Source organism: Odontesthes bonariensis, chromosome 5 (assembly GCF_027942865.1).
Source record: "Odontesthes bonariensis isolate fOdoBon6 chromosome 5, fOdoBon6.hap1, whole genome shotgun sequence".
In the NCBI taxonomy this organism is placed as follows: Eukaryota; Metazoa; Chordata; class Actinopteri; order Atheriniformes; family Atherinopsidae; genus Odontesthes; species Odontesthes bonariensis.
The window spans coordinates 34138955-34160997 of record NC_134510.1 but is presented as its reverse complement, the minus strand read 5'-3'; the positions used below and the strand labels follow the sequence as shown (position 1 = coordinate 34160997).

The window sequence follows — 22043 nt, the reverse complement described above, 5'->3', positions numbered from 1 at the left end:
GCAACCACCACAACTTTAGATGAAGAAGCTACACAAGTGAGGAACCCCTCCTGGCTGCGTTTGAGCAACTGTTTTCTTCAGTAAGGAGGGGATTGTCTCATGTATTACTCACTGAACAGAGTGAGAATTTCATCGTCTATGAATTAAAAGTCATTGTTCTTCAAGTTACCAGGTACTTTTTGAATTTGCAAACATTTCTGCTTTAATCCAGCTTAGATGAGGTCTGAAGATGTGCAAATTAAAACAGAGTTAGCCTTTAGTAGAGCCTGTTCTCTTGGTGCCTTGGTTGCCTGGGAGAGTAAAATCACCTTTTATGGTTCTTGCTAAAAGGAAAAAAAAACAGAAAATCTCTTTAACACAGTAACACACAATCAGAGAACATCTCTTTACTCACATTGGGTGTATTCCTGTAGCAGGGCAAATTCAGCTGGGGTCAGGGTGACCCATTTGTCTTTGTCCTGGCTACTCATTGTGTTCAGATTACGTTTTTGTATCCACCGAGCATTCCCTGGACAGCAACATGCACAGCAGGGCGTCTCACACTGAAAAACATCAGATCACCAGCTCATTAACTAGAGCAGACCCCTTTTTAAAGAAAGGGCAGAGATGATGGCAAAGCAGGTCCTAAGAATATTTTTAGGAAGGCTTGTTTTTTCTAAGTTGTTAAAAGTACCAATTAGTTAGTCACCAATTAACCCAACATGCATGTTTTTGGACGATGGGAGGACGCTGGAGTACCCGGAGTGAACCCATGCATAAACGGGGAGAACATGCAAACTCCACACAGAAAGGCCTCAGCAGGGAATCGAACCTGTAACTCTCTTTGTGTGAGGTGAAGGTGCTAACCACCACAACACTGTGCAGCCTTCAACCAATTCCGTACTTTAAAATGACTCCCATGACTCCTCCTGCAGGTGATGGGCCCACTGGGGTGCAGTCATACATTGATTTATTGGACTGAGCCCTGCTGGGCTTCATGGGTAAAATCTCTGCCACCAGGCACTCACCAGCAAGCCCCTCCTCCAGGTCTGGCTTCAAGATAGGGTCCCGGTATTCCTTTCATTGGCTATGTGTCTTTTTTCATTGATTTTTGTCTCAAAGTAGTTGTCAGAATCAGACTAGTAGATGTGTGTTCCTACCCTCATCTAAGGTAACAACTGTCCATCTTGTTCTTTTGATCATTACCAAACAAACAAGAAGTGTCAACATCGGCTCAACCTGCATGCAATACGGATTGCCTGCAACAAGTGGAAGGCTCCTTGTATGTTGGAAATTAAATGCTGTGCTGCTGCTGCTTTTGAAAATTATTCTGCAACAGCCTGACTGGTTTCCATGATGACAACATGATCGAGGTCAGTCTAAATGGGCTTTTGTGTGCATGTGATGTGTATGTTTTTTAACTAAGTCCAATACAGCGTTTCATTGGAGACAGATGAAGTAGTGTTGTTTGAACAAAATTTTTGTCCACAAAATTCTCAAACCAGCTTTTGAGCCATTAACAAAAAAAAAAGCTGATTTAATGCAGGATTATGCACTTTGACAAAGGCAGTTCACGGAACAGCAATCATAAATACTGAATGAAGACAGATTGAAGGTTTTACAGGACAGCATTTAGTTGCATGGGTAACTGGCCTCATATACTTGTCATATATGAGTTAAAGACAATTCATCAGTTCAGCACAAATACACCGAGTGTCCTTGTTGGAGGTGCACTACATAATTCACCAGTCCCAGTTCTGCCGTTTGTTTAAAGTGCATTTAACTGCATGTCTGAGTAGTTCTCACTCAGACATCTACGTGGTTGTGTGCATATGTGTTTTTTTGTATGCCCTTTCACCAGTGAAGCATTTGACCCAATTACTGGCAACTGAAAGCCTGGATCAACAAGTGGATGTTCATTCATGTGGAGGATAGATGTGTGTCTATTTGTGTCCTTGTGTGTAAGTAATGCAGATTGGTATGTTTTCAGTCAAGTGAACATCCATGTGTGCATCCAGAAAATTCCCATATGTCAAATTTGACCGTGATGAGGTGATTGCGTAAAGAAATAATTAAGAAAGCATCTTTTATTATCATGATTAGAATTACTATTATATCACTATTATGATTGTTATTATCAGTATTGTACTGACTACGCAAATAAGGGAAAGCAACAAACAAGACAATGTGCCAGAGTTGCTGCATTAACATTGAATGTGTGGGAATCAGCCTCCCGCGCATAAACTTTGATCTACCTCTGGAGCTGAAATGAAAAATGCTCCGTCGCGTCTTTTTATGTTTTCACACAGACGGCAAAAAAAAAGAGCCGACGGAATTTCTTGTTATTAATTTCCCATCCCCAGATTTCAAATCCAAAAGGGTGCATCTTTAAAATAAGAGCGATCTGTGCAATATTTTTCTGCTGTGCACTGCATCGTAATCATTCTCCCTGTTTCCAGTTGCTGCAGTGCAACCTTACAAAACATTCAGCTGGTAACCTCAACAACCACAATCCAGCACATGCAAATGTCATCATCCGTCCATTACACCCTTATCACAGGAGATCATAACTGATTCCATGACATATACATACAATCGGTGATTGTCCCTGCTTCACACAACATCGTGCATAAATGACATGAGATATCAACATGCTGCCAACCTGCTGCAGAGCTGGAGGTAACCACAAAGAGAGATGAGGGAGGAGTCCTCCAGGCAGATGTTTTCAGATGAAGCTCCTCACTTACATTTTTCTTGTATCCTCCTCCGTATCTTCTCTCAACTGCAAGGAAGGGGGTGTGTTTGTAATTAGTGTGTATCCGTGTGTCTGTGCGAGCAGCAGCAGCAGCCCTCTGCGCTGCATGTCACTGTATGAGTATGTGAGTGCTGGAGTATTTGTTTTTCTCCGGTGGTGTCTGGTCAGAGCAGCATCAACGGGGATGTAGAGTGGTGAGACAGAGGAAAAGAGAGAGAAAGGGAGGGATGAGAGAGAGCAGAATAAGCCAACGCTGTTCTGCCTGCAGTGACCAGTTTCCATACTCCCGCTCGCTCACGTCACATCCCTCCATCCCTCCCCTCAGCCGCTCTGGTGCTCATCTTCCCCTCCCTTCCCTGAAAACCCTGAGGTCCTACGTTCTCCTGCTTAATTCTATTTCTCTCATCACTTTTCTCCTCCTTTTAACCCATCTTCTCTTCGGTCCATGACACACTTCAGCCAGCCCCATTCACAGTGGACAGGGCAGGGTGTGGGTATACGACTGAGAGGTTTTGTTGTCCAAATATCAGCAGAAATTTTCCATTCCCTATATAGTGCTATTGTAATATTTTCATGCAAGCTATAAAAAAAAAAATCACATTTCCATTCTCTAAAAAGTTTTGCTTCCTAAAAGGTGTTTTACTTGCTTACTTGCTTAGCTTTTTTGTTATTACAGCTTTATTACAGGGTTGTCGAGAGAAATGTCAATTACAACCACTAGTAGAAAGATTCTGCTGTCACTCACCTCAGATTTTGCGTGTAAATATCCTTCCATCATTTGTTTACCCAACAGATACCCAAACATGTGGCACATAATCATTAAGCATCACTGCATTTAAATGGTGTCTGTTATGCAACAGCCCTATCCACTAGTGAATTCTCTCAATAGTGAACTCTGTATTGTGAATGAATGAGTGAGTGACCAATTGGATCATCCTAACACAGCCCATGATTCTGACAAAACTACAGGCAATCGGGTTGCATGGTAGGTTATATGAGCTACTATTTTGACAGCCAGTATATATTTGTTTTGTGGACTTGAAGAGGATTTCAGATCGTGTCCTGAGGGAAGTGCTTCAGGTGTATGGGGTACCAGGCCCTTTGTTAAAGGCTAGTTGGTCCATTTACAACCAGAGTGAAACTGTGGTTGACATTGCCGGCAGGAAGTCTCACTTGTTTCCGGTGGCTGTTGGATTATACCAGGCCTGTCATTTATCAGAAACTTTTTTAGGTGCGTTCAGGGGGGAGAGTCACAGGTACAGTCAGCATAGGTTTGTGTCTTTGCTTTCTGCAGATCATGTGGTCGTCATTGAGCAGAGATTTCCCTGAGACTGGAGAAGCAGCGAAGTGTGAAGCGGTCAGGAGGAGTAATAGCTCATCCAAGTCTGAAGCTGTAGTCTTCAATCAGAAATGGATGGAGAGCCCACTCTGGATTGAGAGTAAGTTGGCAATGAACTCCCCAAATAGAGGAGTTTTATTATTGGTCATGTTCAAGAGTGGAGGATGAACAGAGCAGAGTTTGACTGAGGTGTTCCGGTCTGTCATGGTGAAGGGAGAGCTGAGCTGAAAGGCAAAGCTCTGGATTTATGAATCCATCTACATTTCAACTACTTTCCATGAGTGTACTTACTGAAAGACAGAGACTGTGGATACAAGAATCGGTTTCCTACGAAGGGTGTACCCCCAACAGCCTTGGGGGTATGATGAGGAGCTCAGTCATCTTGGAGAGGCTTTGAGTAAAGTTGCTGCTTCTCTGCATTAAAAAGAGCCAGTTGAGGTTTTTTGGCAATCTGGTCAGGATGGCGCCTGGGTCCCTGAAAGGGGGAGTGTTTCAGACCGTAATCACTATTTTTTTTACAGCTAATGCAGGCAATATGTGCTCATCCACTGGGTAGCCGTGGCCTAGTGGTTAGGGAGGTGGACTTAAGATCAGAGGGTTGCAAGTTCAAATCCCACCATTACCTCTCCCTACACCTCTATCCATGGCTGAAGTGCCCTTGAGCAAGGCACCTAACCCCACAGGGGCTGTAACCAATACCCTGTATCTAAATAGCTGTAAGTTGCTTTGGATAAAAAGCGTCAGCTAAGTGTAATGTAATATTAGCAACATTCCCACTGATAAAGCAAACAGATTACATTCTCAACTAGGAACATGCGCATCCATGTAAGTGAGTAGAAGTACTCATTTAACCTCAGTGGAAGCAATCGATAGGGGTAATGTCAGTAATGAGTTCCACACTATCGCATGAGCTGCATGAAATATTTTCAGTTCGGACAGAATAATCATACAGATAAAGAAGTTTTAGTCTTGGAAATTCCCACTCATTTAGATACAGTATCAAAAAGGCAACAAGGCCAGTCCACTGACTAAGAATTCTCAGTTCAGAATCATTTTTGACTGTTTTGACTGCATGCACATGCATTTCTCAAAAGCAACTAATATCCATTCATAAATGTGCAATGTTACTCCTCTGAGACTTAACCTCCTGGATGCAATCTCACCAAATGCAGGAGATGCACATCATGCCTGAATGATGATGTGCAGTTCTGTGGTTATATGGCAACAGTCGACTTCTGTTCCAATAATTACCAAGAACTCCAATACTATTATTTTTTTTTTTAGATTGAGGCAATGCCCTTGCAGCAAGACAACCTCAGCAATATCCTTTAGGCTCACTTCATAATATTTGGACATGTTTTGTCCAGAATCACAAGTTTGAAGGCTAATAATGGTCTGCTGTGCCTTGCACAACATCACCATCATATATTGTAATGCCATCTCTTTCTATTCCACTGCCACAACAAGAGTATGTATATCCTTGTCAGATTAAAGGATAAGACCGTTTTTTTGACATTGGGCTCTCGATTTCACATTATAACATGATGTTCTACTCACCCCTGCTTGTTGTTGAACATTTGGAGCTGTTCCGAAGATATTCGAGAGGCGTCTGGCTGCTCTCTTGAGATATTCGGCCATGAAACGGTTTCCTATGGGCAAGCTTATACAGGCACAAACTATGCTGTTTATAATTTATTAATTACTCTACACTAGCACTGATAACGTGGAGGTGCGTCGCTTACTTAAAAAAATCCGGGTTAATGTAATTTTGAATTTTTGTCGTAAAGTGGGTGTTACTGACGTCCTTGTTGTGCTACTGCCACAGACAGCCCACAGACCTGCTGCCTATTTATTCATTCGGCTAAAATTCAAAATTAGTAACCCGGATTTTTTTTAAGTAAGCGACGCACCTCCACGTTATCAGTGCTAGTGTACAGTAATTAATAAATTATAAACAGAACAGTTTGTGCCTGTATAAACTAGCCCATAGGAAACCGTTTCATGGCCGAATATCTCAAGAGAGCAGCCAGACGCCTCGCGAATACCTTCGGAACAGCTCCAAATGACCAACAACAAGCAGGGGTGAGTAGAACATCATGTTATAATGTGAAATCAAGGGCCCAATGTAAAAAAAACGGTCTTATCCTTTAAGGTGTCTACATGCACTTAATAACTCAATCTTATTGTAATTTAGCCTATTATCTGATCCTTTCAGTGCCATGTAACCCCACTGACTGACTGTGGCCCCAGTAGCTACATATGAACAATGCAATTAAACGATTGCACTTAAAATATGAACAGTTCACCTGCTCACACCTTCCTCCTGCTCCGCATGGACTTGAATTGCGTGCCCGCTTGTGCGTAATCAAATGTCTCAAGTGGGATTGCTGCAGAGGTTATTGTCATGAGGTTTTCTACTTTTGGACTCGGACAGACAGACGATTTCTCGTGGCTGTTTTGATGTTGTTCTGAATCCGCGCTCTGCTGCGCCATTTTAGCCAAGGTTTTGAAATCGGGGAACATTTCTCCAAGTGAAGAGATCAGAAGTCGGCAAGAAAGACTCTGGGTTACGAGGGAAGCCAACGAGGTCACGCGTCAAGAGAGACAATCGCTAATCAATACGCTCACTCGCCGCCAAGTGGTCAGGGGTGTGAATTGCAATCTGTCAAAATGACAGATGGCATTCAGATTCGAAAATATTCGATTAACGCGACCCCTGATCCTGACCCACATCTATGACTAAATAAGACACTTCCTATCCAAAGTTGAACTACAACATGCTTTTAAACCTTTTAAACTTTTATTAAATGAAAATAATCTTCCTATAAAATATCAAGGAAGAGAAAAATAAAAATTCTCTTTTCAGATAGAGGCCAGATTTGAAGATTCCTGGTTTACCGTCTTTCTGTAGTTTCTTATTTGGGTCTTTTTGACTTCTCTCTCAAAATATATCTTTTTCAGTTTCTCTGCATGCACATTGCCGTGCAGTCTTACTTCCTTTTATGGAAAGTGTTGGGTTATTTATCTAATCCGGTTAGCCACATGTGGCATGCGCTTTCAATTTTCAAGGAAATGGGATTTGTTATTATAAGAACACAGCAGCAAACAATTATGTGGTTTAATTATGTTGACTGACAAACCTTTTACTGTACTGCACTTTTTTTTAGAACAAACTCATAGATGAATGAGACCCATTTTCTGGGCGATATAATGTTTTTAGGTTTAAGAACTGTCAGCACTTGACTGCACTTTAGTACAGTTTGTTTCCTGAACGAAACAAACAAATACAAGGTTGTTATTATGCCATTGAAGACTTGACCTGATTGTAACTGTTACCAACATACTTTTGCCTCCTTTCCAAAATACAGGCACGATGGAAAGTCTGCTCGTAAAGTCCTCAACCCCCATCTGCTCAAAAACTTTGGTTTCTCAGACCATCCAGCCCATTGTTACCCTCTCCTTCAAGTGAAAATTCTGTCAGTTACACACTTTTTACTCTACCTTCCAGTAGAGCAGCTATAAACACTTAATTTGCTTTAATTTCGTTTCATTTAAATCATCACCAGGGTCAAGGATCTTTTTTTTAATTATTCATTAATTAGACATCCAACATCCAGCTCCACCTGTGTGCAGTATAAATATTTTGCTCTCTGGATTATATGGCATGTTCACAACAAAACCATTGAGCAGGAAACGTAAAGAGTAATCGGTTTCTGCCCCGCTCTTCTGCTTTTCTTACAAGGCTGTGAGAAGACTCGCGCCATCAGCATTCCATTTCCTGGAACAAACCCAATATCGCCAATTTGTTTGCCAGCCAACCTTTCGATAACCTTAACATTACTGACACCTTTTATGGAGCCTCCCACCCACCGGAAAAGCATTTAATGTGATCAAAAAGCCTCGGCATGAATTGAGTTTCATGAATGATCACTGAACAATGACCCAGTTATGGGCAGCGTGTTAGGGGAGAAGGTGACCAGCTTACCAACATCGTTGGTGTTTTAGTGCTGCCTCCAGGCGGTCTGTGTACTGTAGGTCATGTGGGTGTTTACGCTTGAGTCAGAGAGGCAGGGGAAGCTGAAGTATTGACATGTCCCTCACATGTGACCGACAGAAAGTAACTATCTGCTTCTCAGAATGTCTTTTCTCTTTACTGTATGTTTGACACTTATCAACCGCAGAATACTTACATCTTATAAGTCAAATAAATGTGGGAATCCTTTCTAAAGCTGTGGTTAAATATTACAGTTATGTTGTGCCTTAAATGTACATTTTTGGATGACTCGTAAAATATGATACAGGCTAAATTCATTTATGAAATTGTAATGGTGAACATGAAAATTTTTTCTGCTTTTCCCCCTTTACGAGTCCAGTGGTCACTCTCTATCAGATCTGGTATCCAACGTGTCCTGATAGAAATCTAGTTATTTATATGTTATTCATTGTGGGGCAGCCGTGGCTCGGGTGGAGTAGTGGGCTCAGTGGGCTGATCCCCATCTACGACTGTCCTTCAGAAAGACACTGACCCATGCAATAAAAGGGCTGCATATAAGGCTACAAATACACATTCAGTTTTTAATCAGTGTTTGTGTGAATGGGTGAATAAGAGACACGTTGTCATGTCCATGGGCTTTTCCCCATGTTTTTAGTTCTATGTTTTAGGTTATTCTTAGTTTTTAAGTTCATGTTTGGTTAAGTTTTGCCATTGTTTTTCCCTCAGTCCCCATGTTCTGCTCATTAGTTTCATTCACTTCACCTGTCCGTCCATTGTCCCCAGCTGCACTCATTCACCAATCACTCCCAGTTCAGGATTTAGTTTCCAGGTTTCCCCTTTGAGTTTGTGATATTCTTACCCTGATTTCACTATTCTCCGTTTTCACGCCACGTTAAGCTAAGTAATTTCATGTTTTCCCAAGCCATGTTCGTTGTTTTGTTTGGCCATTTTCTATTTTCCACAGCTTAGTTTGGTCATCCGGCTTAGCCGCGCCTTTTGTTAACCTTGTTTTTAAAATAAACCCAGTTTGCTCTTACCTTTTGAAGTCCGCATCGTGTCCTGCCTAACCCCAAACCTGACACACGTCACGCTTTGTAGAACCTCGAAAAACGTTAAAAGGCGCTACAGAAGAGTGGAACATTTACGTAAAGATGCAGATATTGTGTGATGGTCATGTTTCGCATTGCTTGTCATTTTATATAAAGCAGCAATCAGGGAATGTGATGTTAACCTGTAAGTATGCCTTTATTAATATAATAATCTAATATAGTAGTTTCTTTTTAAATGCCTAATCCCAATCATGTTGTTTTTTTTACCTACATCACTTCTCTGGCTTAACAGTTTGCACATTAACACCATTTTCCACCTCCTCCTGATTCCTTATAAGCATTGCTTTTAAAATGTTACATTTGATGTAATGCAAAATTTTTCAGATCTGACATTACAGACATTACAGTTGTAAATGAAAATGAAGGCATTCAATGTTCTTGGAGCCTTAAGATTTTTGAGCTTGTGACAGTTTCACATGATGCATACCGCATCCTAACCGATTGATTTCTTTTGTTACTAAGAATTTAATTTCATTATGTAAAGTTTATTTCTGACCTTGAATAAGAAATGAGTTTCAAACATTAAAGATATTTAAGTACAACAAACTTACGACAAACCTCCACCTGAAATAGAAATATAACATGCAAATAAACCCACGCCGGAAACCTGACATGCCTGACATCATCATGACATCATTACATATATGGGTCAGACACACTGGAGGCATGTCACATTAGCCTCTCCAGATTCATATCACTGATGCAGAGATAAATGAAAACTCAAATATAATCTTTTTGTCTCCATAAATAGAGTGATTTACGCAGTCATCTCTCCGTTTGCTGTGCAGTGTTTTTAGGTTTAATCTCATTGATTCAGTTAAATCAATCTATTGCAGGTATGGATTTACATTCTGTTTAAGTACTTTTCATCCTGGGAGCTATGGAAGAAGCAAAAATGTAAAAAACTAGGATGACTTTTGAGACTTACAAATCCTTCACACTGCAAAATACAATATATTCCTAACCCTGCGTGTCTTACAGAATTACATAAACACTTTCTGATCTGAGGCTCACGTCAGGAAGACGACACATTTTCTCAGTTCCAATGCGGCACATAATAACACTCTGATTAGGTTTGTGTTGAAATGACTGCTTTGTAAGACTGTGGAGATCAATATTTTCTGCTGTTAAAATGAGAAACCATTTGAATTCTTATTACTGCTAACTGGCGTTATCACATGAATAGAAGCCTATCTGATATAGTTAGGTTAGCTATCTGGCTCCAATGCCCTGTTTGTATTCAATGAGTTGTGTGAACAAATGAAAAGATATTGCTGCTTTCTGCTTTTCTGCTCTGGTCTATTCCCTTGTTCCTCACAAAAGAAAATCACATCGATGCTTCAAACTGCTGAACGTGATCGAGAGAAAGACACAAAACTGTGTGGAGTGAAAAAAAGGCAACAGTGTCCAACAGTGAAGTCTATTTAACAGATTTGAAGCTGTGCACATTCTTGGTTTACTTTTAGGAATTATGATCATCGTAAAACTATAAGCGCTGACATGAACCTGATTTCTCCGCCCATTTTCAGCCATGAATGGATGCAGACATTCTTCTAAGCTAAAAATAATGTTTTTACAAGAACTAAACAGGCATGATAATGAAATAACCAGCAAAGATGGGGTGCAGCCTTATGCTCATCAGTGAAGCAGAGAAGTCTATTTCATGTGGTGGCCTCATGGGCAGAGGGGGAAAAATAAAAGCTGCTGAATGGGAAATGTCACAGAAACTATCAACTCTAAGCTCAAAGAGAACCCTGAGGAGGTTAACAAATGAGAGGGCACCGATTCACACAAAGACAGCGGCAGGGCTTCACGTGGGGGATTGGTGATAACCGCTTTATCTGCAACAGCTGAACTGCAGGTTATAAACCTTCCATGGACATGATCAGCAGGGAGACACAGGGTCCAGTCAAAATGATCTACTATCTTTTCCTAAGCTTGTTTCCTTGACTTGGACGGAAAACCTGACGGGGTTGAGGAGAGATGTTAGGAAAAATTCTCAGGGACTTAGTAAAAGACAATTGGACCACACTTGCACTACGCTGTGATGTGACACCACAAATGTTCAACGATTATTCTACAAAAACGGCTTTGGATACTTCGTCTAATGCAGTGTCACACAAAGGTTCTCCTGTATATCGTATTAAAGACGGCATAGAATATCACTTTCTCATTAAATTTTGTAATTAAAACAGGAGGGGAAAATGTGAAAAATGAATGGCTCTCAATGGATTTAGACAGCCACCTACTGGATATTTGCTGAATGTGCAGTTTCAAGCTAATCCTGTCAGTTTCAGGGCGGTCAGTTCAACAGTAAACGTTGGCCACTGCCATTGCACACAGCCGTGATGAACAGCTCCAGTTATTCATAGCACTCACAAATATATATCGTCTATTATAGTACATATCAGAATAACAGAAAAGAGTATATTAGCTTATAAAAAGTGTGTCAGAAAATAAACCACCTTCCTACCACTCTGGTTAAATTGTTTTATGTTACAATTCGTCACTCACAATGTCTACCTCAGCTGCTCTAGAAATGTGTGTGCGTAAGGTCTGAAGAAAGAATTAGGTCTGCAAATTCTCACTCCTTTATGAATGGCATTTGTTGTGGAGGGAAAAGTGCAAACCTGGAGTTTAATTCTGGAGCAATGTTCACTTCAGTTTTGTCACAGATTTCACGAGACACACTGTACTGATACAGAAATACTAGTGATTAAATATTTGTGCATTGAAATGGTTAAATTTGGAACCAAAACGTGTCAGCCTGAAGTTTTCCCAGCATCAGCAACAGTGAAAGCAAAGTTGCACTTCACTTCTTGAACAACATTTTATGAGGGATGACAGATATCAGAGGACGCATTACTATTTAATCTTGGCATTACGGGGCTGCTCCCTGCAGGCATTTAATTTTTCTCTGGGTTTCCTTGGATGTGTGGGTGGTGAATTTTGCACAGCACATGGTGGTTAATTGCAACTCATGCCCCAGGTGAGAGCTTATAAGCAGAACTACAAATATAAAAGGTTCAACAGCAGTGGAGTCGATCCCTGCTTGAAAAGAAAGCGAGCACTTATTCACAATATGTCAGGTCTTATTACTTCAAAACATGACCATTGCTTTGTAGCAAATCAACATCGCATGTGTTCACTTTCTGCACATGATCCAGTAAACAGCAAACTGCTGGTGCTGATGCACTGCTGCCGACAGCACTTTCCATGAAGTAGCACAGTTTGAAATCACTGCTGAGAGCAGATGGCTTTTGCAATAAAGATGCCACCATACAAATCAACTTTACAACTTCCAAGACCCAGTCAAACTTCCCTTGAGGTCAAATGAGAGCATACAACTGTCACCACCAGCACCACATCCCGCCCAACTGTCCAGAGCACATACATCAATTCTACCCCACTTTTTGATCCTCAGTGCTATAAATAGCAGCCTGAGAGTGTGGAGCCCGGAGTTGAACACTATGTAATCATAATGGGACCATTATGTAAGGTCCTTGCTGTAGCATCAATGGATCCCGACCCCGGTAGTCTTCTTTGCCTGAGGGGCTAAGGCCTGATTGATGCAGACATGGAGAAAAAAACAGCAGCTAGGGCTTTCTCACTGAATATATGTTGCTGGGCAGAAACCAGTTAGCATCAATTGGATTTTTTTTGGAGAAAAGGGGCTTTTCCCCAGCTCAAACTTTTTAAGTCTGTACTCTGGAAGGACTTCTTTACACAAGTCTGCACAAAGTGCATTCATATCCACAATAAATGTGCTATTTGAACTACATGTTGAGGTAAACATAGCTAACAGTAAAGCTTCCAAACAATGTTTTCAATGTTTTAGGAAAAATCTTAATATTTGGTGCAAGTTTCCAATAAAACAACTATTTCAAATGTGGGATTCTTCACCAGATTACTTCATATACTAACATTGAAATTATAGAACAGACACAAAAATATGGGATGCTTTGATGTTTAGCATCTTTTTATACTGTTGTGCAGCACACTAGGGCAGTTTCTATTGCTTAAAGGAATCTCATTACCATTTTGCTACTCACCATAAGAACTGTTGTGTTGATACATGCACATAATTACCTTAAGTAATCAATGTAATAAAAATAGCCTCCCAAAATTGGCTTCATTTAACGAGGAAAGTATGAATATCTGTATTGACAGCTCAAGCCTGAAAGCTGTTAACAGTGCATGTTTTAGAGGGGAGAAAATGATGTGAAATATGAAAATGTAACATAGGAAATAATGACCAATATAACAAAAGAGACAGAATAGAATTTGGACAACAGTTATCTTACTAATATATTAACCAGGGTTATTTATCCATGATGTTTATGAACTTTGTATTCAGAGACAGAGTTGATATCTTGCCAACTGTTGTTGGTTTCAGTTCAAAGTTGTATTATTATTTGAGTGCCATCGAATTATAAGAACAGAATGGATTTGTTCAGAATTTTGAACAAAAGAATCAATTCTGTATGCAACTTAAAGGGATACGCCACCCCCAGGCCAAATTAAGTGTATCCCCGCATTCCCGATACATAAATAAGTGTGTGGGAGCGTTTTCCTGGCGACCCAGGCATTGTCCGAATCTCACAGCACTGACCACTGCTTGGTTGCGCGTAATACATACATGCTAGCGTCGCCAGCGTCGCCACTCGAAATATTTCGCCCAACGTGAATTAATTTACTTGATTTACCTTCTAATTACTGTGTGAGTGGTGTACTTTCACATCGAGTGCAAATGACTGTGTAAATCATCACAGAAGGCTTGGTTTGCTCATGTCGGTTTGGGAACTAGTTTCCAGTGCGGAAAACACAGCCGAAGCACACTCCCCGCTACGTCATTGGGAATCCCCACCCCCGACTTCCTCAAACAAACCAGTGGGAACCCCCCCCCCTGGCTGCTTCACACTGGTTTGTTTGAGGAAGTCGGGGGTGGGGATTCCCAAAGACGTAGCGGGGAGTGTGCTTCGGCTGTGTTTTCCGCACTGGAAACTAGTTCCCAAACCGACATGAGCAAAGCAAGCCTTCTGTGTTGATTTACACAGTCATTTGCACTCGATGTGAAAGTACACCACTCACACAGTAATTAGAAGGTAAATCAAGTAAATTAATTCACGTTGGGCGAAATATTTCGAGTGGCGACGCTGGCGACGCTAGCATGTATGTATTACGCGCAACCAAGCAGTGGTCAGTGCTGTGAGATTCGGACAATGCCTGGGTCGCCAGGAAAACGCTCCCACACACTTATTTATGTCTCGGGAATGCGGGGATACACTTAATTTGGCCTGGGGGTGGCATATCCCTTTAAGAGAGAAGCTTTCGTACTTTGAAATAAAAGCTAATCATTTAAAATACATGCCTGCTGTAGCCATTTGCTTTCTTTTGATTCGTTATCAAGTTAAATAACAATAATACGTGTCTGATTGTCGGTTTTCAATATAAACTGTCAGCAGTGGATATGAGAATGGATATGAGATACTTCAGGATGGATCTGGGAGATGTTCAGGGCCCGTCACTGTTGCCAAAGGTTCCGCAACCAAATGTTCGTTTAGATTGCCAATAATTGTATCCGGGAATACATTTGGCAATTTCTTTCTTGTCACACCAGTGACCTTTATTTGCCCGAGGGTTGACGGGAAAGGGGATAGACTGAGTGGGGCAACATGAATCACGAGCCGCAACTTGTTTATTCATTTCAACTGAACCTTTAATCTTTACTTAAGCTCTAAGCAAATACATGTCTGAGGCACATTAACTGTTTCTAGTAAAACAGTACCTTGAGGAAACCGTTTTTTTTTTAACAAAAACTAAAGCTACAAAATAAACATTTGACATTTTTTTTAACCAAAGTTTAACCAAGAAATAATTTGGTGAAATAGTGGTGGATTGTTGATGCGTGACTAAGTATTGTAGTTATTTTTGGAAGCAAGTTAACTCGAGTTATCTAGTGAGATCTGAAGAATGATGTACTTCTCTGAAATGCGACAGAAAACGAACATGTAGGACTAAATGATCATTAAATATTCTGATCAAGAAATCCAACTGATTTGATTCATGATTTTTCTATCTGTTGTCATGGTGATAAACACTAAGCGTGCTTTTAAATGTTCAGATGTGACACACTAAAGTTGAGTTAATGGCACCGTTTAGGTTCAGTCATCCACAGCATCCTGTGGTTCCAGCACCAGAGGACAGACAGACAGACAGATGTAACTTCATGAAAGAAATATTAGCCCATATTTCTGTAAGGTCTGTTACATGCGCTCATATATGTGAAAACGAGTGTAGCAGAACTCCTCCATGTTCTCATGCAGAGTGTTGAACTATACAGTATTATAACAGCATGAGTCAGTGGAACATTCTGTGGCTCTTGGGGAGCAAATCTCATTCGTTCACTCTTCCCATCTGCTATGTAAAGGGTTAGAGCACAAAAAAATAAAAGAGAGATGTCACCAACTGTTGCCTGAAGTAAGCTGAAGGTCTCATACAACAAAACTCCATATATGTGGGATAAGAAAATAGAATTTCATGAAAATGTAGAGTCACCTCTTCACCTATTGATCCAAAGGTTTTTGATCAGGTCTGACCGGCTTGTCTTTAGGATGTCTTTGGACACAGTTTTAGTTCTACAACTTTTTATTTGATACAACATGTTTTCTATGGAAACTTCAATGTTTTCAACTTTTCGCTACACTGTTTGCGGGCTTTAGTTCATTAGTGCACACATGGTAAGTGAGCACTCAGCCTTTACCCCAAAACTAGTGTATATACTGATGGGAGTTTGGATTGTCTAAACAACACGATGCCTCTCAATTATATGAATTATAATGTTGTCTTTGAGTCGCTGTGGTTGCTTCTGAAAGATTTAACAATGTGATAACTGTCTAATTAAACAAATAGCTGAAGCAAAAGAGTTGTAAATAGGCCACTGTGGAAACATTTTACCAGCCTTAAAACCAAAATTAGCACATGATAATAACTAAATTTTAGGCCTTTGAAATAAAAGGCACAGTAAACAGAGTATTCATAAAAACATACTAACTAATTGATTATCTTATGACCCACGTGAAGTGCTTGGGATCGTAAATAGAAGTTTTTGCTGTTGCTTCGGTGGTTTTGTCATCCCATCTCTTGGGCTTTTATTTGAAGTCTCTGATATTCTCCCAGACTCTGATTCTGCACGTCCACCAAACACACGATTCAGCACGTTTCTAAAAGATTAAATGGCTCAATATTTGAGAATGCCGCTAAAAGATCAACAAACCTTGCTCTGACTCCTCTGCTCCTCTCTGCACCCAGATCTCTCTGACTGAGTGTCCTCATTTCCGAGCCAAGCTCTATTCTCAGTGTTGCTTCTTCTTGAAGAAGTAAGGAGTCAAAGTTAGTCTATGTTTGAATGAGTGAAACAACCGTTTTATGTCAAGAACATCAGTATGCATGAGGGCAATGTTTTGAATGGGTTAATAATTCTCTTTCCTGACTAAATTTCCTGTTTAAGTTAGTGAATTTTGCCAGTTTTCCAAACTGAACGCTAGTAAATATGGTTTTCTGAGATTTAAAAGTGAGAGGTGTGAAGGAAAAAACTATTCAAAATTAAAGTTGAGAGTCCAGGATTTATTCTTCTATGTGTACATACCTGGGATTTTTTTTAATGGCGATTAAGAGGAGGATTGTGTTAAGTTTTTTGACACATTACCTTGACAGCACTACTACAAATACGCCGTATCATCTGTTGTGCTCTTGTTGGAGCATTTTCTACTCCACAGCACATTGCTCTGCTGTATTATGATATATTTGTCTTTAATATAACATAAAGATATGTATTTGTGGCCTGTTTAAAGGTGGTATCTCTTCAGTAGAGGCAGAAAGCTGCAAGAAAGTCATCTGAATATTCCTTCATTTACCACACCTGTTTTATCAAATCTGAATATTGTCACTGACTTCACGAAGCTTCCATTTTAAATGTTTTACAGGCATGTCAGTAAGTTAGATCAATTAGGAGCTTAAATAAGTGGACATTTCTAAATAACTGCCATTACACGGCAAAGAACAAAATGATTGCAGGTTTGCTTCTGTTCCCTCTTACATTATACCCATCTGAGAAATCTAACTCATCGGCTTCTTATTGATCCTCTATCCTGAGTGACATTTCCTCATTTCATTCTGTGAAGCCGTGGGCAGAATTCTCCCGCTGCCCATTGTCAGGATTTCATGAAAGGAGAAGGCCATATCCCGGTACACTGGGATCAATATTTCCGCTTCTCAACCTGCTTGTTTATCGCTTTAATAAGCCAACAGATCACTAAAGAGTAGAGGATAAGGTGAGAGCTGCACCGAGAAACATTCATCTAATAGACAGTCATAGAACATTCGGTAACAAGTTAATGTTATTATTTCATGATAAACAGGTTCAGTTAATAAAGCAACAACTACAAAACTGTAGTTGTAAATATATTTTCCTCACATTCAGAGCTGTTTAAACTTTATATTAACATAAAAACAAGGATCAGATTCGTACAAGTGAGGCACAGAATTTCCATTGGTGCTGTGAAAAATTACTCTCAGCTCGCTTTTTGGCAGTTTTGTCAATAATCAACAACAGAAAGAGACTCAAGGTAAACTTAACAGGCTCGAAACAAAGTAACCAGAGAACCTAATGCCTGATCTTTATCTGTGGCACACAGAAACAAGCATCAAGAAAACTGTATCAAGTGTCTCAATCAAATGTTTATAAATAACCAACCATGTGCTGAACCAACTTATAACCCTCATATAGGTTTTATAGTTTAATTTTCACCTTTGCATTTACTACCGTTTCTCTTAATGACACTGGAAATAATACCATAAAAAGTTAAATAACACTATGTTGCTGTGTGCAAATTTGTCATCAATCACTGAACCTCTTTGTAAATTAAGCTAATATTTCCTCTTCACCGAGAGGCTTATTCTCAGCCCGCGTATAGAAATTGCATATTGGTCAGAGAATCATTAACTATATGTCGCTAAAGGTGAGCATAGAGACCTGATTTCAGCACATATCTTTGTGATCCTAAAAGTGTGACGAGAGTCAGACACACAAACTGAATGTGATGAAAACCTTTCCAAATATCACAGAATGACACACTGATCTCTGTCATAACGGATTTGGACGAGAGAACAATAATAAAAAATGTGATTTGCTGCAAAACATAAAAGCTGTATGATCCCCACATGGATTCAAACCTTTGAACATGCTGATTGTCTGACCACACCCCAATCAGTGCTGCCACCGCAGGTGTTCTGGCTTTACCAGCTGCCAGAAGCCTTTGGGTCAGTTGAACGAGGAAGATTTGTTCCTTCACGTCTGCCTTCATTCTTTGGTTAGGGTCGGAGCCTGGCTGAAATCTGTGCATTTCTGTGCAGTTTCTGGGGCTCCTCCTTGTCCCCGAGCCAGTGCACAAGCCAGGTAGAAGTGATAATGAGCAGTGAGGGAGAAGTTTAAAACAACTATGATCTGTCACAGTGATGAAGGTTTATTGTGTTGTTAAATCATTTTCAAGATAAATGTGTCACAGAGAAAAAAAATGACCTGCAATCATTTGCTGATTCATTTACAGCCTGAAATAAAACAGCACGGTTAATTACTGTATTCATCCATTTAACATGACCTTGTTGTTGAATTAAAATAACCCTGTTGTGTTTATATCAACAACACGATCGAGGTGGATATCTATGCTGATGACGCCACTGGATCAGAGTGCAGCATCTACACCAGCTGAGTGGACCCACTGGTCCCTTGCTAAATATCTCGTGGGAAATCAGACATAATGAAAAAAAGGGATTTCATGGGCTGGGGCCCCATGGAATCTGCGGCTTTGTCAAGCCCCGTGGCCTCTTGGACAGGTTCGTGGTCAGGCCCTATGGCCTCTTGGTCAGGCTCGTGGTCAGGATCGTGGTCAGGCCCTGTGGCCTCTTGGTCAGGCTCGTGGTCAGGCCCTGTGGCCTTGTGGTCAGGCCCGTGGTCAGGCCCTGTGGCCTCTTGGTCAGGCTCGTGGTCAGGCCCTGTGGTCTCTTGGTCAGGCCCTGTGGCCTCTTGGTCAGGCTCGTGGTCAGGATCGTGGTCAGGCCCTGTGGCCTCGTGGTCAGGCTCGTGGTCAGGATCGTGGTCAGGCCCTGTGGCCTCTTGGTCAGGCTCATGGTCAGGCCCTGTGGCCTCGTGGTCAGGATCGTGGTCAGGCCCTGTGGCCTCGTGGTCAGGCTCGTGGTCAGGATCGTGGTCAGGCCCTGTGGCCTCTTGGTCAGGCTCATGGTCAGGCCCTGTGGCCTCTTGGTCAGGCTCGTGGTCAGGCCCTGTGGCCTCGTGGTCAGGCTCGTGGTCAGGCCCTGGGGCCTCGTGGTCAGGCTCGTGGTCAGGATCGTGGTCAGGCCCTGTGGCCTCGTGGTCAGGCTCGTGGTCAGGATCGTGGTCAGGCCCTGTGGCCTCTTGGTCAGGCTCGTGGTCAGGCCCTGTGGCCTCTTGGTCAGGCTCGTGGTCAGGCCCTGGGGCCTCGTGGTCAGGTTCGTGGTCAGGTTCAGGGTCAGGCCCTGAGGCCTCTGTGGCTGGGGCCAGCTCTTGGACGGCTGGGGCCAGCTCTTGGACGGCTGGGGCCAGCTCTTGGACGGCTGGGGCCAGCTCTTGGACGGCTGGGGCCAGCTCTGGGACGGCTGGGGCCAGCTCTGGGACGGCTGGGGCCAGCTCTGGGACGGCTGGGGCCAGCTCTGGGACGGCTGGGTCTCCGGACACTGTGGCTGTGGCTGCTGGGTCTCTGGACTGAGAATCTGCGGGCTGAGGTGTAAAAGAGGTGAGGGAGGATGTGCACAGCGTGCCTACCTTCTCTGGTTCCGAACCGAAAAGTTCCAACAGTAAGGCACGCTGCACACTCCTCGCTACCTGCTGGAAATCGGGCAGATTCTCAGTCCAGTTGTGGAGAGTCCGCTCCACTGAGAGGAAATCCAGCAGTTTATTCGTTGCCTCCAGCCTCTGCCACGAGGTGGTGGTCCAGAAATCGTCCATCAGGTTCCAGAAAAGGTCTGAGTCCGCCGCGTCCATGGCTGGTGAGATTCTTCTGTCAGGTTGGTGAGGGATTGGGGGTGAAGGGACTGTAGGACACGGATGCGGACTTCAAAGCAAAAACTGGGTTTATTTTCAAAAAAAACAAAGTAACAACAAAAGGCCGGATTCAAAAAACCTAACTGTGACAAAAAAAGGAACTAAACATGGCATGAATAAATAAATACTTAACTTGCAAAAATGTGGAACGTGGAACATGGGGAAACAAGGAAGGAAGGAAGGAAGGAAGGAAGGAAGGAAGGAAGGAAGGAAGGAAGGAAGGAAGGAAGGAAGGAAGGCAGGCAGGCAGGCAGGCAGGCAGGCAGGCAGGCAGGCAGGCAGGCAGGCAGGCAGGCAGGGTAAGAATCTCACACTGAACACAAAGGACTGAGAACTTAAATAGGGAGTGAGCGTGATTGGGGACAAGGTGCAGCTGGAGGGGAATAAACAGGTGCAGTGAGTGAACTAATTAACAGGGTGCAGGGAAAACTAAGACATGAACCGAAAACTAAACATGGATTAAAACTCAAAAATGGTCTGTGCCCCTATCCTTCACTGAGTCGCGTATCCACCTCATAGTCATGTTCGTTCCAGTGTCAGTTGCCATGTAGTCTGCCTGTGAGTCATCTTCCACCCCTGCTCTCGCTGACTCTTGGGGTATTCTCTTTAATCTGTCTGTAGCTTGTGCTGGTTGTAACAAAGCGGCTAGGCCTCGCTACCGCTACCATGGATTGCTAGCCCATGGCAGCACCTTTGGGGTCTTTGCCTCCTGTCAGCTGTCTTTCCAATCTGTCACATGGTCTTTCCCTTGTTGTTAGCTGCCCTATTCACAACAGTCACTAGCTAGGCTAGATTTGGATTCAATGTAAACACAAGAAACTTGTGCTAAAGAAAAATAAAAAATAAAGGACCAGACTCAGTGAATAATTCCCTATACTCCCTATAATATAGATCAGTGAGCAGTGCTGACCAAGAAATATTGATTTTAGTTTAGTTCTTTGTCCGAGCAGATTACATGTTTTCTTTTTTTTTTTTTTTTTTAAAGTCTGTATGTTCTCCAAGGCTTCAGTTTCATAGTTTTCTGTCCAGGGCCTGAGGATTCTCTCTATCGAGTATGTGGGTGAGCTCCTCACCGTCTTGGATCAGAACTTCCTGTTTCAACGAGCATCTGGGTCTCAGCTGACAGCCTCTCTGTGACTGTTCAGGCTTCCGCAAATCTTTGGAGAAGTGCCTCACTGATCATATCAGCCTCCAGTTGTCTCTTCTGTGCCTCTGCTCTCAGTTCAGTTTCTTTCTGGAGCTCTTTTTCAAATCTTCCGTGCAGAACACCTCCAAAATGCTGAACTGATAGAGCTTTTCAGTCTCTGCCTGGTCACTCAAATCCTCTCTTTCTGGGGCATTTGCTGCAGCTGCTGGATGTTAAGATTAAATATGTTCTCATTTGTTTAATCCAATCCAATTTAATCCAATGTTTAATTCCAGTACAAATGTTTGTCTATTAAAGAAATCCGTGTGATAAGACACTTGCAGTTTGTCGTACATGATTTTTGATCGTTGGTGTGGTTTGAGACAATGTCTGCATTAGTTTTTGGATTTATCTTGGAATTGCTAAAGACACAGAAGAATTTATTTTAATTAATCATAAGCAATGACAGCCAGCATCCAAATGGGCCTTTAGATCTGAGAGTGCATTGAAACAGTTAAACATTTCAGTATCCAGTGTGTGAAATGTTGTGCTTTGTTCAACCTATCATGTCATGAGGGTAAAACGTCGAACTTGGTTAAAC

The 22043-nt window shown here is 41.9% G+C and overlaps 1 protein-coding gene across 2 annotated transcripts in view; it reads right to left on the bottom strand.

Annotated features, from left to right (window-relative positions):
- The window catches only part of dgkb (diacylglycerol kinase, beta), an 86114-nt gene extending 83175 nt beyond the window's left edge, over positions 1-2939 (bottom strand). Inside the window, exons 1-2 of one of the 2 annotated variants that reach the window (XM_075466204.1) lie at positions 2642-2939; positions 395-542 (exon numbers count right to left, since the gene is read on the bottom strand). In XM_075466204.1, the coding sequence (XP_075322319.1) occupies positions 395-470 (76 nt within the window). In that variant the 5' untranslated portion in view covers positions 471-542; positions 2642-2939. The remainder of the gene's footprint in view (positions 1-394; positions 543-2641) is intronic. The other variant, XM_075466205.1, reaches the window with a different exon arrangement.
- Positions 2940-22043: the final 19104 nt, after the last annotated feature.